We start from the raw sequence: 17,672 nt of genomic DNA, 5'->3' as shown, positions 1-17,672 counted from the left end.
TTTAAAACAAATTTCCAGCAAAGTATTTTGTCATCTAACATTTTTATTCATTCAAGTGTCTAGCTGCTAGGAACCATGACCATATTATCATTGACTTCGACATTAGGTAATTAAATTATCTTTTTGAAGTTTAGATTGATATTTTTTTACATGTTTAGACAGATAGTATGTAATTTTCAGTGTACCTTACCCTGCATCTGAGCTATTGCCACAAAGCAGAAAATCCTTTGCTCCTTCTGGGCGATAGAAATGACCTAAAGAAAAAAAAGAAATAACATGTTTACAAATGAAAGGAGGTTTTGTTGTTGTTGTTTTTTTGGTTTTTTTTTTTGTGAGTATGAATCTATGTTCAAGTCATCAGGTTTTGAATGTTCATAATCTCCCATTAATGTTTTCCCAACAGTGGGTTTAAACACTGGCAGAATCATATAACTGCTTGGGTTGGAAGTGACCTCAAAGATTTGTTTCCAAAACACCTGCCATGGGCAGGAATGCCACTTAATAGATCGGGGCCCCATGCAACCTGGCCTTGAACACTTCCAGGGATGGGGCATCCACAGCTTCTCTGGGCAACAAAATAAAAATACATTGCAAAAATAAAGTCCGAGAACAATGTCTTTTTTATACCCTAAAGATACAAAAAGAGCTTAAAAGAATTGCTTTGTGAGGCCTTGAGAAGACCAGGGAGAGAGCAGGTGGGGAGGGAGGGATGTGCAAAGATCTTCACTCTACCTGCAAGTATAACATGAAAGCTGTAATGAGGATGAAGCCTGACTCATCTCAGGAGTATACTCCTGAAAGATAAGAGGCCACTAATCAAACTTTGAGTATGGGAAATTCTGAAATGATTTTCAAGAAAGTTTCTGTAAGACTGGTCGAATGCTGGCACACACTGCCCAGAAGAAGCTGTGGCATCTCAATCCTTAGAGATGCTAAAAACTTGACTGGAACAAGGGATTGAGCAATCTGCTCTAACTGGACCTGCAGCCGAGCAGCAGTTGGTCTGGACTGTGGAGATCCTGTCCAACCCACATGATTCCATGACCCTAAAACTAACCTAAGCCACGACATACATCTCTAAGTGCAGTTAAAGGAAAGAGCAATCATGTCAGCATGAGTTTGGGATGCAATATACACAAATTCCTATTCTTTGCCATCCAATTTCATTGGGGTTTTTTCATCTTTAGCCAGAATAAAACAGGCTAAAGAGAACATATTATCTTGTGATTGTGTGTTGGTTTATGTCACACGTCCCAGCTAGATGGTGACAGTGGGGGGGCGACAGTCCCCCTTTCGGGGCTCCGCAGAATCCCAGCTACCAGCGAGGCGCAACACAGGACAAAAAGGCCACAGCAGCAGCACGGGCCTGGGGTGGCACTGGGTTACTTTATTTGATGTTACACTCCCCGAGGCTCGGGGTCCCAGGCAATGAGCTGGGGGCAAACAACAGGTTACAAAGGGGCAGGTCTCAAGGGAGGATACAATGTTCAACTAATCAGGAGAACCGGGGGTGGAACACAAGGGCAAGGGATACAAGGGAAGAAAACTGCTTGGGACAGGAGGGGTTAACAACTGGATGTGGGAGGAAAGGGTTTGAAACTTGGCAGAAAAGTAGCTAAGCAGCAAAGAGATAAACCGACACCTGGCTCAATTGAATAACAAAGACAAATCTGTGTCACTCCAAAAGCAGGGGGGGGAAAGCCCAAATAACTACCAAACAACAAATCAAACAATAACCTGCAAAATAAAAACACACTACAACAGGTTTACATATGAATTTTAGCAAATTACAACAGTATTTCTTACTTTCGTCATTAATGTATGCATCCCAGTTCAATTCTGTATCATTAAAGAAGGGAACTACATGCATTTCAAAGGCTGTTGAATTTTTTGATGGCCAGAATAGGCATTTATTCTTCAAGTTGCCCATGAACAGCTGCAGCCCTATCAGTGCAAATACACTCAGGCAAAACACAGTCAGGATCATCACATCTGAGAGCTTCTTCACAGACTGAATTAAGGCTCCAACAATAGTCTTCAGGCCTGCAAACAAAGGCAGATTTTTATTATAATATTAAAAATTTAACTAAGCTAAAATGCAATCTAATCAATCTAGTCTCCAAGACTCTACTAAATACCATGCACAGCTTAAATAAAATGGTCTTAAAACATTTTCCAAAGGAAAAAGCTACCAATAAGTTTCATCATTCCTGAAAAATAATTTAAAAATATGAGTGGGAATGAATGGCATATATTCCAAAGCACCTGCTCTTCAAATCAAGAGCTTTGAATTCATGCTCTCTATACATGTACACTACATCTAAAGAAAATAGTTTATTTTATTTTCTTTTTGATGCCTCTTGCTCCAAACCTTTGCCAGTATTCTATTACAATACACAACATTTGGTTCTATAACAGCAAACAAAAAGAGACCACAATTTTATTTCCGTAGTAATTTTAATGTCTGCTTTCTAATGCATCATCTTCTGTTGAAGGAGGGGTTTGGTGAAGATAGGCATCATAAGCTAATAACTACATCATGCAATCCCCATGCTACTCATTATTATCTTATTCCTCTGTCAGAAATTCAGCTTTTACAAAACTCGAAAATTTTCAATCCCAAATGTCTTTCATAAATATGTATATGTAACATTCACATTAAAAAGACTTAATTTTGATCCTTAAGGTGGGAGAGAAAATTTGACATTATTAAATGGAGGAATATACAGGCTATGCAAATGAGTTCTTCATGCAATTGACTATTAAACTCTGAGGCTGACTGTTTTACAGAATTAGAAAAGGAAATGAAATTGAAATTAAGACAAAATCCTGGATGTTTCTGTTAAAAGCATGAGTTCAGCTTCTGTGCAGTTTCAGTCAGCCTCAGTGTTTAACCTCGCTCTCACCTGGAATGACTGATATTGTTTTCAAAACTCGGAGAACTCTGAATGTTCTCAACGCTGAGACATTGCCCAGGTCCACAAACTCTGTCACATATCTGTAGTGAGGGATTCCACACACAAACACAATGACAGCACACACAAAATTAAACAGACGTGATGTAGAGTGTCTACTATTTTACACAGTTACTTCTTACCTGGAATTACAGAAATAGTTTTCAAAGCTCTCAATACTCTGAAAGTTCGAAGAGCTGAAAGATTGCCTAGGTTTACAAACTCTGTTATATACCTGTAGGATTAAATCACAGTTATTCAGAATTGAGGCAGAGCTTATACTACTTACCTGGACCTGAAATCCAGAAATCCTGGTGCTTTTTTTTTTTAAGTAATAAGTTAAAGACTTGCATTTATATTTTCCTGTTTCAATTAAGTTTTCCCTAAGAAATTCACCCTTAAGATTTACAATTAACAGCAAATTTAAAATGAAACCTATAGACTTGCTTTTGGTTTTAAAATCCTATTTTAAATTGATTGTTAGTGGTATCCTCTGTACTGTGGAATAGTCCACTAATTCTGCTGTGAGCTACATTAGTGTAAAATATTCTAGTGGAAAAACTTGAAGCACAATCCAGCTACAATTAATTTAATATGAACTAATGCAAGCCAACCAAACTATTACAGGTTTAAAAAGCTTGGTTATTTTACTTAAAAAAATATTATATACTTACGCAAAGGAAATGACAACAAAATCAAGCCAGTTCCAGGGGTCACGAAGGCACGTAAAATCATTTATACAGAAGCCTCTTGCAAAGACTTTGACTAGAAATTCAAAAGTATAAATTCCAGTGAAAGTGTACCTATGAGAAAACATTCAAGCAAAAATTAAAGATTGTTGTGTTGTTCAGTGATACACCATGAGCACACAGGAAAATAACTCAAACCCAATAATTAGTACATGCACTGAACACAAGTTATAAACTCACATAAAGTATGACTGGTTTTCCACCATTTTTTGTGAGATAATGGGATTATACTTTTCTATTTTGTCTGAAAAATACTTCTGCCGCTTCTAGCACATAAGATTTTTTAATTTCAGCACTAATAATGATAGCCATGAATAACATGGAAAAAAAATTTTGTTCAAATAACATTTGAGCATGGTTGCCACATCAGAAATAAAGTCCATGGGTAAGTAAAACCTAGTACTTACTGAAGGTACTTGACAGTTGACCACGTAGACTCAAGAATGATAAACAATAATCCTCAGTAGAAGTATTTTCTTTAAAGAGTGGGAATGTCCCATAATTAGATTTTGCTGCACAAAATGAAGGTATTTCGGAGGGGCTATGGAAAGCATCTTCCACACTGAAAACCAGTAGTTTTGGGTGGAATGACCAATTTTTTTTCCTTTTTTAATGATAAAGAACAGCTCAGGAAGGAGAATGCATGAAAACACTGCTTGTACTAACATTCTGAGGAAATGTATTTATTAGCATTTCGTTCAGAGAAAAAGGTTAACAATGTCACAGCTTCCTTCCTTCACAGAGCTTGCAGGACTATGCTGCTTTGGGATGATCAAACTCCAAGCAGGAAAAAGGAGAATACTGGTATTACACAAGTAAGTAAAACTGCATGGTCTAGCTCTTAATTTGCTTTTCATTTTTAAAGCATTTTAAAAATTACTAGCCTATCTAAGTATACTTACTCTATATACTTTGCCCATTCTGGAAGATTCCTCCATGTCATTAATACACAATTTGCCAAAATAGTGAGCATAATGACCTTGTTGAACAATGTTGACCATAGTTAAGGAACATACCCCTTATAAAAGCCAAATTTGCATAACACAATATACGAGGAATTGACCAGGACATAGAATACTGACAACATATATGATACGAATCAGTTTACTATCACCAGCAATGTCATAAATAATGTAAAGATATTTCACAAGAATGATGGTTATACACCTATCACAGAATCATTTAGGTTGGAAAAGACTGCTGAGGTCACCAAATCCAGCTTTTGACTCTTGACTTGTCAACTATACCATGGCACTACGTGCCACATCCAGTCATTTACGGAACACCTCCAGGGATATTGAGTCTACCACTTCCCTTGGAAGTCAATTCCAATGCTTGACAACCTCTTTTGTGAAGAAATTCCTCTTGATGTCTAACCATAACTTCCTCTGGTGCAGCTTGAGGCCATTTCCTCTTGTCCTGTCACTGGTTACCTGGGAGAAGAGCCTGCCCCCCACTTGGCTATATCCTCCTTCCAGCGAGTTGTAGACAGCAGTAAGGTCCCTCTGAGCCTCCTCCAGGATAAACACCCCCAGCTCTCTCAGCAGCTCCTCACAGGACTCACACCCTTCACCAGCTTTGCTGCCCTTCTCTGGACCTGTTCCAACACCTTAATGTCCTCTCTGAATTGAGATGCCCAGAACTGGACACAGCACCCAAGGTGTGACCTCACCAGTGCCGAGTACAGGACAGTCATTGTCCCAGCTTTGCTGGTCACGCTATTCCTGATACAGGCCAGGATTGCCCCTGGCTTTCTTGGCCACCTGGGCATACACTGGCTCATGTTCAGCCGCTGTCTGCGAGCGTCCCAAGCCCTTTCCCACTGGGCCACTTTCCAGCCACTCTGCCCCCAGCCTGTAGCACTGCATGGGGCTGTTGAGGCCAATTTGTAGGATCCAGCACTTGGTCATGCTGAACCTCATGCTCTTGCGTCTGGCCCATCCATCCAGCCTGCCCAGGTCCCTCCTCAGGGCTTTCCTGCCCTCCAGCAGATCAACACTCCCACACAACTTGGTGATATACACAAACTTACCAAGGGTACACTCACCCCCTTCATCCAGATCATCCATAAAGATTTTAGACAGGGCTGGGTTCAATACTGCATCTTAGGGAACTCTACTAATGACTTCTCTTCTTCTGAATTTAATCAGCAGGTTAAGTGACTAATCTTAGATTGATTTTGAAAGAATCTTTTTTTTTTTTGGCAGGAACACATTCAAACACTAAATCAAAACTCCTAGTGTTAACATTAGTAATATTAATCAGTAACCATTTTAAACAAACCACTTGAAAAGGATATGAATGAACCAAAATCTTAATAGCTAGTCTTCTAGTGATATTGAAAGGAGATAAAAGGTACAAGGCAGGTGTGGCACTGAACCTGTGGATTGTCTTCGCTTTATCCAGTACTATAAATGTCTTTAAAAAATAGACAAAAAGGGCATGAGGGTAGGGGGGTTAGGAAATTAAGGATACATTTTAGAAACCTTGCCATAGTACAGGTTGCTTACACACATCTAAGTAGCTACATTTATTTTCAGTAGAATTGCAGAAGGAAATAACAGATTGTAAATTTTCATATGAGCAAAGAAAATGCTGCACCACACATTCTTTGTCTCTGTGCTCTTAAAGTCTGCATTTCAGATTTTCTAGAATTAAGTAATTACATTAAAACTATAATTAAAAATATGACTTTTTAAATTTAAATTTAATGAAGCTCTTTTACTTGCATTTCAGAAGAAAATTGGCAATGCAAAACAAAGCACCTAAGTAACCATTTTTGGGACGTCACAAAGAACTATTTAACAATTTCAGCATGTTAAAACTGCTTTTGGGGGAGACATCCTTGACTTTTAAAATCCTTGGCTTTATTGCTTGTGCAACCATCACTACCATAAATGTAATCAATTTTGATTTTAAATAGGAGACACAATGAAAATTTCATCTAATGAAATCTTAATTCAATCTACATTTAATGATTATTCTCCCAAAATCCATTATCTGGAAATAAACAGGTTATAACACTGAATATTTCTGTTTTCCACTGACATTTTTCTATAAAAGAAACAGGTCATTTGTCAATAGTGTTTGTGAAGTTAAGAGAACAAAACCTAAAATAACTAAAAAATCTGCATGATTATTAGTCTTCAACATTTTATACTAGAAAAAAACTGCTTTAATTAGGTTGTTATTACTGATATAATACAGCTCTTTTGTTAAATTCTTATTTTGCAAGACACTATTTTGTTGATTATTGAGTACTTAATTTCAAAAACCTGTTCTATGGTTTTAATTCAACAAGTCTTTTATTTATTATACAATAAAATAGCCACATGCTGTTTATTTTTTACTGCGTTTTTAATGTAAACTCAGTTTTGTATTCCTTCTTGACATCATTTCACTTCACATGCATATATAAAAATAACTTTCCTTCATCTGTACTTGCCGAAGTAAACACCTTGCTCTTTTCTTCCTTTTTGTCAGTGTATCTATAAATGAAACTGAATCTGTATATATCAATTTAGATTTTGTCTTTGCCTGTAACACAGACCCAATACCAAAACGCAAAGACTGGTTTAGTCTTTTTTTTTTAATTTTGTAAAACAAATATTTTTATGATATTTTCAGGAATGTTTGACAGTGATTGTTCTGTCATATCACTGAGTGAGGATTTTGTCTAAAGATGTCTGTAATGAACTAGATCTCAGGCATTATGTTTCTTACAAAAACCCAGAGAGCAGCCAGAGAGTTGGAAAGTTTTCAAATGGTTCAGCATTAAATCAGATCTGAAGAGATTACAGGACATTAACAGGACATTAAAATCCATTAACTAAAATACCATAATATGAGACACTAAAAGAAAAGTGCCTTTTCTTTTCTTGCTTTAAAAAGCACAACTTTACCAAGAGTTACAATTGTCTTTATAGAGAAATCAAAATAACTAACATGATAGCACCTACTGCATAATACTTCCAACCAGTGCTTCTGACCAACTTCCCAGCAGAGCATTTATCAGGTTATAGTAAAACAGGAGGGCTCTAATTACATTCTTAATACAAAACTTACAAAACTTACTTTTTTATTGATGTAATATGGGTCCAGGTCCTCCAGGGGTTCAGACACCATTCCTGGAGGAATATCACCATAAATAAATGGCAGTGTCTTTCCTGCCTCTAAGTCATTATTTGGCTCTAGGTGATCTGCTTCATGACCAGCATCATCTGTAGGCTCCTCTTGGTGGCAATGAAATTTTTCATCAGCAATACGTTTTTCAATGGCTGCGAGAGATTCTTCAGTGAAATAGAAGAAGCTGTCAGGTCCTGGTGGTACCAGCATTGCCCGTGCCATCTTCTCATTCTGCAAATTTTAAATGATTTTAGGCTCTTGTGTAAGAAGATCCTAGGAGGACATGTAGGAGAAAGAAAGAAGAAACAGAAGGTCACACCACCAACAAAATTGCCAAATATAAGCTTTTGGCATAGTCAGAATCGGCCTGTTTTCTCTTTATAAAGCCCTGGAGCAAGAAATATTTCAATTAACAGTCAGATATTTAATAGAAAATTAGCTACTTATGGCAAAGAGATAGAAGTTAAGAAGTAAAGAAAAAAATACTAAAAGACAAAGATCAAATTCTCTTACAGTTTGTCAACTCAGGTTAATACCTCACAACAAAAGAGGAAAAAAAATTCTAACTTTCCCTAGCCTGACATTGAGTTACCTTATTGCGAAAAAGTAAAAAATGTTTCAGCATAGCTAAGTATTGCAGCCAATGGTCACAACTTCTGCCATACTGATCTATATATTTTTGGCACACCATCTTAAAAAACTTTGCATTTTTATTACAAAAGTAGAAAGAAAAATCATGCTATTTTTATTACTGTCAATTTCTTATGGCAACATTGCTCCATCTGGTGGCTTATACTATGACTGCCAAACTAATGTTTATATTATACTATCAGGTACTACACAAACACATTGTACCTATAAAGCCATATTCACAGGCAGAAAGCAACTGGCCGGAAATTCAGTCTTTCCCTTTTAGGCTTTCTGATTCATATCTACCTGATTTTCAACTGTAACTTTGATTGTGCTATCCCTCTGTAATTAAGGAAGTTATGATGGATGAAGTGTTTTAGATTTATACAAAAAGCACAGCACAATCAAAAGTACAGTATTCTCTTTGAGAACAAGGATCTTTTCAAAATACTTAAAAATAATAAATTCATTAAATTCATTAATTGATCATTTCTTTCTAGGTTATATTTTCCACAGTGAGTGTACAGTTAGCACCTAAGGGTGCAGTATCTTCAGAATAAATCAATTTTTTTTTAACAGACACAAGATGGAATCCAGTCCCACTTGCTGACAGTCATTAAGTGTTGAGGCCTTTGTCAACACAACATTGTGGTGAGCTGACCTTGGCTGGCTGCTCTCCCACTCACGTTCCACAAAAGGAACTGCACAGGGGAGAAGGAAGTGAAAGAGCCCAGGTATTAAAGACAAGCAGATAATTTACAAATTACTGGCATGGGCAAAACAGACTCACTTTGGGAAAAATAACTTACTGCCAATTAAAACAGAATTGGAAGGTAAAAAACATAAATCCTAGAATAATTCTCCCTCTGCCTGTTTGCTCCAGGCTCAGCTTCACTGTTCACGCTTAACTCCTACACCTCCTCCCCCAACAAGGGGATGGGGAGGGTGGGGAATGGGCCTGGCATCTGATCATTGCTGTTCTTTGCCACTTCTTCCTCCTGTTTTTCCCTTGCACCAGCATGTGTCCCTCACACAGGCTGTGAAGCTTCGGGATAAGGTTGCTCCAGTGTGGCCTTTGCAGTGCCTCTCCCTCAAGGAACATTCACTTTCTCCAGGCTGGAGTCCCCCAGAGCTGCAGGCTGGGTATCTGCTCTGGCATTCTCCTCCTCTATGGACTGCAGGGAAACACCTGCTCCAGCATGGCCTGTCCCACAGCTTCCAGGGAGCTTCTGCTCCAGCCTGCAGCACTCCTGTTCCCCTGGCCCTGGAGCCAGAGCTGTTTCTCACATCCTCTCACAGAGGCTCCTCACACTGACCTGTGGCATTTTGCTCTTTTCCAGGGGTGTTTTCCCCTCCTGCCTGAGCTGGGCACAGGGCAGCCCTGGGCTCTCCACACAGAGCCTGCCTGGCAGCCCTGAAACACCGTGGCCACTGCTCAGAGTCACCACAGGCCTCAGTGTCAAAAACACAGGCCTCACTGGAAAAAACTTAAAGCAGATTGAGGTGATGGCAAATGCTATAGGTTCCTGCCACCACAAAAGCCACAGAACGAGCCAGTTCTCCTGACCCCAGTGTGTGCAGGGAGGATGCACTGGGAAGGAAAAATACTGATAGCAGACTTTTTCATGAAGTGTAACAGCTCCGAAGTCAAATAACCCATGACACGGTGAATCCCAGATAGCTGCCTCTTCTGTGTCAACTTTTAGGTCAACTTAGTGTTTGTTGAGGAAATTTTCTATTTCTAACAATTTTACAGCAGGAACTACATTGCCATAGACAGACAGACAACCCATGATGCAAGCCATCTCTTCTTCAAAATTAGTCAGTTGAGGTTATGGACAGGCTTCAAATCCCTGCTTTTTCAGCTGAGCCACAACAGGTTCCAAGCCTTTGGCACATACCACAATAGACACAAAGAGAGGGCTCTTCACACCGACTAATAAAGAGGTGAGAAATTTCCTAATAAATAATTATAGGAATCAGACATTTTTCATGTCATTTGCTAAGCGCTTTAAGAAAACACGTTTTTTTTCTCTGGAAAAGAAAGCCTGAGAATGCCAAGTCTTTCCTTATTTATTTAAAAATGCCTAATCTCATCTGCTCCATCTTAAAGCAATTCACCTTCTTCAAATGCAGGATTTGATTGTTGTTTAGCCTTTTTGGGCAAATCGTTCCCAAATCCTTAGCGCCAGTGAAGATCTAACCAGTCGTACTAGGACTGAGAACGAGCTGTGTCCCAAAAGGTATTTTTCCTTCAGAAGCTGAATGACACATGTGACTCTAAATACACAGGAAACCTTCACCAGCAAAAAGGGAGAGAGATCTTCTTCCAATGAAGAACACCAAGATCTCTTTCCTTCAGCTTCATTTTCACCTAAGAACTAAGGTAACACAAATATTACTTGGGACCTTTCGATCATTTATTTAGCTTACAACTCTGGGTTTTTTTTTTTTTTTATAAAATGGAGGGGTAGGTATTATCTGCTTCTTCATTTGTAAGCTGAAAATTCAGAAAACTAATTTCCTTAGTGCAAGCAGCTGAGTCTATATCTTTTTTTTTGAAGTCAAGGAAAGTTCCTACTAGTAGGGGCTTCCTCCTACAACAAGGTGGTAGCAGTATTAACTTAAGTAGTATGTTTTCCTAAAAAAAAAGTCTGTAACATATAGGAATGACTTTTTATATACCGGTACTACATGTCTTGTAACAGATTCTGAGGACAGCACTTGTAATAAAATTTGTATTTCATGAATGATGCAAACAGTTAATGCCATTTTAAGTAGTCCACACACACTCAGTTATTATCTAAAATGGTTAGATGGTTGCACAAAGTCTTTTAGAGGCTGAAGAGACAAAAAAGCAAGATCTACAGCTATTAGACCGACTTCTACCTTATAACCAAATAGAACAGGAGCTGTACAAATGGTGCTGCCCTGTCACAGGAATGGTGCTCTTTACAGGCTGAATAAAATACAAGCTTTTCAGCTCAGCTACACACCACTGACCAGTCTACTATGCCGATAAACAAATACAAGTACACTTGGCAGTCTAAGAAATACTTAGGCAACTTTGTGTTTCAATGATTATCTTCAGAAACAAGCATGTCAACAACAAAGACCAACCAAACAAAAAAAGAGAGATACTGGATGAGAATGCAAATATATAACATAACATTCAGCTAGTCTTTTAGAGGATGTTCTCATTACTTGCATAAAGACTCTACAAAACTTTAAAAACAGTTTTCTAGTCAACATTAGGCATATAGACTTGGAAAGCGACAAATGTGATGCCCACAGAAACTGCTCAAATCAAACATGGACTTGAAAATGTCACTTATGTCTGTCTATGCATTTTGTCTAAATTTACTCTTTAAAGGTTTATAATACATAAAACTAAAAGTTCATGACTGTTCATTTTAGCAAATACCACTACAGCCTTATGGCAGTTTTATTGCAGCTGTTATCAGAATGAAAGCCAACCTTTCCACTTGCATGTTCATATTCAGCTGGTTTATTCAGCAAGGTTGAAGTGGGACCCTCAGGGCTGAGATGAACTCCAGCATTTCTCTCTAGAGACACTACAGCCAATGTCTGCAGCACAATTCCCAATGTAAACACAAAACAAAAAAGTTATTTTCCACTACATGACAATCTCTTCTGTGAATGCCTTATTCTAGCAGTCTAATCACAGCCCATGCTTGGAAAAAAACCCCACACCTATTAAATACTTCTTGAGTTTCAGTTCAGTGACTATTTTCTTTTCATGGCTTTTTTAAAGTACTGCAAATATATAAATGTTGTAGCACTGTGGAAGAAAGTGATGCTGCTTATACTGTTATCTCATGAAAATCACTTTACCCAAGAAAGAAATGGAATGAAAAAGAAAAAAAAAAAGATAAAGCAGGATGGATTGGTTTAATGACTTAAATGTGTCTCTTTCCTGCAATTTCAACAGCATTTTTATTACAAACTAAGGTAATAACCATCAAACCAGAAAACCATATTTAATGTGAATCCTGAAGAAACTGTTACCCTTCCATCCAAAAATGCCACAAAGGTCCTTCTGAAAGGCCAACATTAAAAAAATCAACATCAGTAAAAACAAAAACCAACATATAAATCCTCATTTTCTCAGCTTACTATTAATAAACAGGCTTCTAATCTTTCATGGCTACGTTGTGCATGTAAGGCTGATTGGAGACTGTCCATCAAGCAGGACAGAAAATTCAAATTACAAAGGAAAGATTACAGAAAACTGCTACAAACCACAGACTCTGTAGTAGCATGGTACTAGGAGGTAACTCCTGGGGCAGAAATGAGCCAGTTAACAACCTGATACTAATGTTAAGATAAATATATTCTTATAGAATATGGTTGAGTGAGCAAGAATAATTTTCAAAAGATCTTTTAGAAAATATTCTTAATACATATACAAAGAAAAGCATCGGGGTCATTTATATTAAGTCAGGAGTTTTAAGCTTGAGTCACCAGGATATTAAAAAAAGCATGAACGTATACTTTTTATTGTTTCCATATATATAAAAATTTAAAATATATATATGTATTTATTTCTATATATTACTTTTAATATTTGCAAAAATAATGGTCAAGCTTAAAACCAAACCAGTCAGCAACAAACCCTCAATACTTACAAAATGTGTTTCCCTAATGCAGCATTTTTATCTTAACATTTTTCAAATGCAGAAATAAGACATCTGCTCTTCCTACTATATATTATACTACATAATGACCAATTTTTTTACAGTATTGTTTCCAATGTTCTCTCTGCTATGGTACATTTCATAGTTTGAGTAACTTGAATCAAACTTTCAGTGCACGAAAGAAGCCATACTACTGAAATTACTACGCCTCAAAAAAATCTTAGCCTCACATGTATGAAATTTCATTAAAAATAAGGCAGTCAGGTAAAGACATTCAGTGAATTTCATTTAGGCAAGTGATCAAATCTGACAAGTCATAAACAAATTTCCTGATTTTTTATTTTGCTACACTCTTTTTTGTATATTTCTGTATACAACAAAATAAGGTGTTTTTTTCCACAGACTTAATTCTACTACATAAATTAAGACTTACTCTATTAACTAATATATTGTCATTGAGCAGTGATGCAGCCTTCAATTTCTACAGAAAATAAGATGAGTTTATTAATGCTATGTCAATCGCAAATTGTGTGAAATTCACAATCTGTGACTGCAAAACAAGCAGGAGGCTATAAGACAAATCCAGAAAATTCTTAGTACAGTGGTTTAATCTAGAAAGCATCTGTTCCTAAACACATTCAGAACTAAAAGGTTTCTGAATTATTTATTGCTTTGAGACTGAATAGATTAGCCCTATGCTATATTTCACCCCTGATACTTCTCAACAAAAAGACTGTGCTAATGCAACAGCACTAAGTGGGACAGCTGATTTTTAAAGAAAATATTTTACCATGTCATTCTTTTGTCTGTAAGGAATTTCATTCTCTATAACTTGTCCATGAAAATAATTTTAAAACCCAAAATAAATTCTTATGGAGGACAAAATGAATTTCTGTTCAGTTAAATTGATTCTACTCCTTATATGAAAATTGCCTTACATGACCTGTATTACTTCCAAAGGTATTCTTAACTAGATATTTTCAATTCAATAGCCTCTGATTTCAATTTATGAACTTATGGTAGAACACAGAAGACATCAAAAATATTAATATTGCAGGAATGAAAAATGCTTAAAAGATACAGGATGCTACAGCTGATCTTAAAAAATAAGAATTCTCTAATATAAGTCCATTTTTAGAATCTGCAACCACTTAGAGGCAGATCAGTTTGCCTTTCCTTTATGTCAGAAAATGCATTAATTGGGTGCAGATCTAGGAAACTCAGTCCTCACAAACAAGCAATTCAATCCCCATGTATCAAGCAGCCACCTTGGAACAGAGCCAATACACAGCAAGCAAAAAACCATAAGAGATTTCACTATTGGCAAGGCATGGAAGAACTGTGAAAAACATGATACATTGCCACAAATGTGACATGCACGTACGATGATATTTCTGTTATTTGCATGACTACTTGGACATTTTTCCAGACCAGAGGAACACCGCTCAAAACATCAAGACTCTGTGTCTAGTTAGGTCCAAATAAGACATGTAGCCAACTCTCTGCATAACAAGCCTAATTTAAAGCTTCCTCAGCCTGTTAACTCCCCTTACAATCTAAAGACAAGTTTATATCAGATTTGCTCCTACACTAAGGCTGTTATTCACTTCAGTAGCCCACCAGTGCTTCTTACTTTCATGTATTTATAATAAAAAATCATCTCAGAATTTTCATCTGGTGACATCAGTTCAGCGAACCTACTGATGTCAGGTCTTCTCCCTCAAATTTTTGAATACTTTTTTTTTCCTTTTGGCAAATAAGAGAACACAGGAAAAAAGATCGTGGGCTGGGATTTGGGGGCAGGGGGAGGAAGAAAGCAACTCTCCCACCAAAGTAAACACACAGAATGTGAAAACTGGCTGCAGAATGTAAAAGAGAGAAAGCAAGGAGTACAGCCAAACCTCTTTCCATTCCTCTTTCTGGCCAGACAGGCTCCCTATATCTCATTTAATGGCCTCATTAGTGTAATCTGAGTCTACTTTCTGTGCTGGTCTGATTTCCTAGAAAGACTCAGCTACTGTTCTGCAAATGGATACAGGCTGGGATCATTGGTAAAACCTGGCTCAGTTTATAGCAATGTGGGGGCAAAATTCCCACATCCATTCTAGGGCTTCCTGCAAACACACCAAAAGTGGAAACTGGCATCAGCATCAATACAGAGATTTATGGTAGGATGTTCTTGAAAAGGTCCACCTCTTAGGTTCAAAAAGGATTTTGCTCCTTCCAGTATATCACTGAATTTTTGTATGCATCAGAAAAAAATTGTTTACTAATGACATCCATTAAAAAAGCCACAGAAGCAGAATAAGCCAGTAAAACTGAGAGTTCAATACCAATTATTCTGTTTAGTTCAACAATGCTGTGTTGGTACAAGAGAATTTCAGGCTGTCTGCCTCATTGACAAAGTTCACCATCTGCTTCCCAATGAACATGAGAGCATGAGAAGGAAAGCAAGAATATGCTAGAACACTTGACACCATGATGGCATTCAAAAGTGCATTTGCTCATTTTTTTGGTTGGTTTGGTTTTTGTTTTAGTGGAGATTCAATTATTTACAAAGAAAAGCTTTTTTTGGTACAGACTGCCATGTGCTCTGGGATGACTCTACTTGAGCAGGGAGGTTGGACATGATGACCCACTGTGGTCCCTTCTAACCTGACCTATTCTGTGATTCTGTGACTGGGTGCAGTATAAACAATGGCATTAGCATCACTCCAAAATATTCATTCCTGTGAACAGAACTTTTAAATGGAAGTCCACTGTCAAGCCTTTGTCACAGAAGAAGTTTCTCTTACATGTCTGCTTTGGTCCTTACCTCCTGTGACTTGTGTTCCATAGCATGTTACTAGTTCGTACCTTGTTACTTGTCACCTACATATTCTGTCCTAACCAATTCCATTTATATGGCACATTAATATTAAAAACTGACATTATCCAAACTTCACTTAATATTAAAATTTCACTTACTGTGCATTTCCGTGAGTTTACAAAAAACACTGTTTTTTATAAATATGAAGACTAATGTAAGAGCATGTCTTCTCTTGGACATGTTAGCTGTGGAATAGCCACAGGAATAATCATCAAGCAAAGGTGCCAGGGGGGTATAGACAAATCAAAGTGGTTTGGAGAGCCAAAGAAACTCCTCTAGCTGAAGCAGAAAATATATACACAAAATATGTACATATCAACAGCACTGTAGGAACTTGCAGAACATGGTAAAATTACAAATAGCACAGCACTTAGAGTGGACATAACAGAATTAGGAGAAGAGGCCTTTTTCCTCATGCCAAGGTTCATCCCAAAAACCCTAAACAAACCAGGCACCTTCATCATCATCATTTTAAGCCAAATGTTAACCAAACTAAATCCACAGCTATGCCAGGGGCTGAAGTAAAGAGCTAGAGAGCATTTCCTTTGGTTTTTCTCCATGTTCTGACAATCAGAACTAGTTTAATACAGAATTGCTTCCTATCACAAGTGAAAGAGACAAATGCAAAAGAGATTGTGAAAGAAACTCGGAAAACAGGTTACTTGAATTTAAAGTGTTAGAAAGTGTCAAGGTGAAACTAGTTTGATAAGCACAGGCCTCTTTCACAAACAAATAAGCCCTGGATTTACTACACTGTCTGTTCTGCTCAGTTGTGTTCAGAGGCGTAATTATTTTTAAAAGGAAATTTTCTCTTATGAGCACTGAGTCTTTCCTATAAACAATGGTAATTCTCTTAGTCTTTATCAGTCATTTTCAGACATTCATGTGATCATAAGCCAGAACAAAGGAACTTCAAGGCAAATTTGGCAGTAGTTTTTTCTGGGGCCTGAATCCAAAAGTCTTAACATTTTCTGAAGTATTTGTCCTCCTTCATTCCCTTTTATTCTTGGCTTTATATTGTGAGACAGGTCTGCATTCAAATGTATCTGACATTACATCCAGTTGGCAAGAATTCAACAGGAGACTTTCTCATACAAAACCCTCATCACTGGAGACTGAAGGACAGCTGGAAACACATCTCATGTTTGCATTTACTTTCCATATTTACTTGCTTTTGAAAATTACTCCTGTTCTATATTGTGTAAACAAATATTATGGACAAGAAAAATGAACTGGATTAGATTAAGCTATTATAAAAAAAAAAACAACAAAACCAAACAGTTATTGCTACTCTTGTGCCTGCAAAGGAAATGATGAATAAATAAACAGATATAACAGCATCCTCCAAAAGAAAACAAAACCTGCTGAATGAAAAAAGGAAAGAAAATTCTGAAATATCAATCTAATTTCATAGTTGTTTTTTTCCCCACTGAACCTGTTTTAGCCTTTTTTTCTCCACTGAACATGTTCTACCTTCTGCATTTAAATTTAGATTTTTAAAATCAAGACTGCACTGGCTGATACCAATTGCCAGCTGAAAATTGAATAAGAGGCAGCAGTAAAACACTATATCACACTGGATTATTGAAAAATACTGAAATATTGACAATTATTAATGAAGTATTACCATTAATAGTACTAGAATCTAGCCAGGGAAATACATTTTACAACCAATTTGTCTGATTGA

The 17,672-nt window shown here is 37.2% G+C and overlaps 1 protein-coding gene across 1 annotated transcript in view; it reads right to left on the bottom strand.

Annotated features, from left to right (window-relative positions):
- Window positions 1-17,672, bottom strand: part of LOC115905605 (sodium channel protein type 2 subunit alpha-like) — a 61,492-nt gene that overhangs the window by 35,344 nt on the left and 8,476 nt on the right. The window contains 7 exon segments of the mRNA XM_030952017.1: window positions 191-254; window positions 1,807-2,043; window positions 2,907-2,998; window positions 3,629-3,757; window positions 4,606-4,695; window positions 6,003-6,121; window positions 7,778-8,059. Of these exon segments, the coding sequence (XP_030807877.1) occupies window positions 191-254; window positions 1,807-2,043; window positions 2,907-2,998; window positions 3,629-3,757; window positions 4,606-4,695; window positions 6,003-6,121; window positions 7,778-8,059 (1,013 nt within the window).

The sequence above is a fragment of the Camarhynchus parvulus genome, chromosome 7, assembly GCF_901933205.1.
Source record: "Camarhynchus parvulus chromosome 7, STF_HiC, whole genome shotgun sequence".
Taxonomy (NCBI): domain Eukaryota; kingdom Metazoa; phylum Chordata; class Aves; order Passeriformes; family Thraupidae; genus Camarhynchus; species Camarhynchus parvulus.
The sequence above is the reverse complement of the archived record's forward strand: the minus strand, read 5'-3'. Positions and strand labels throughout refer to the sequence as shown.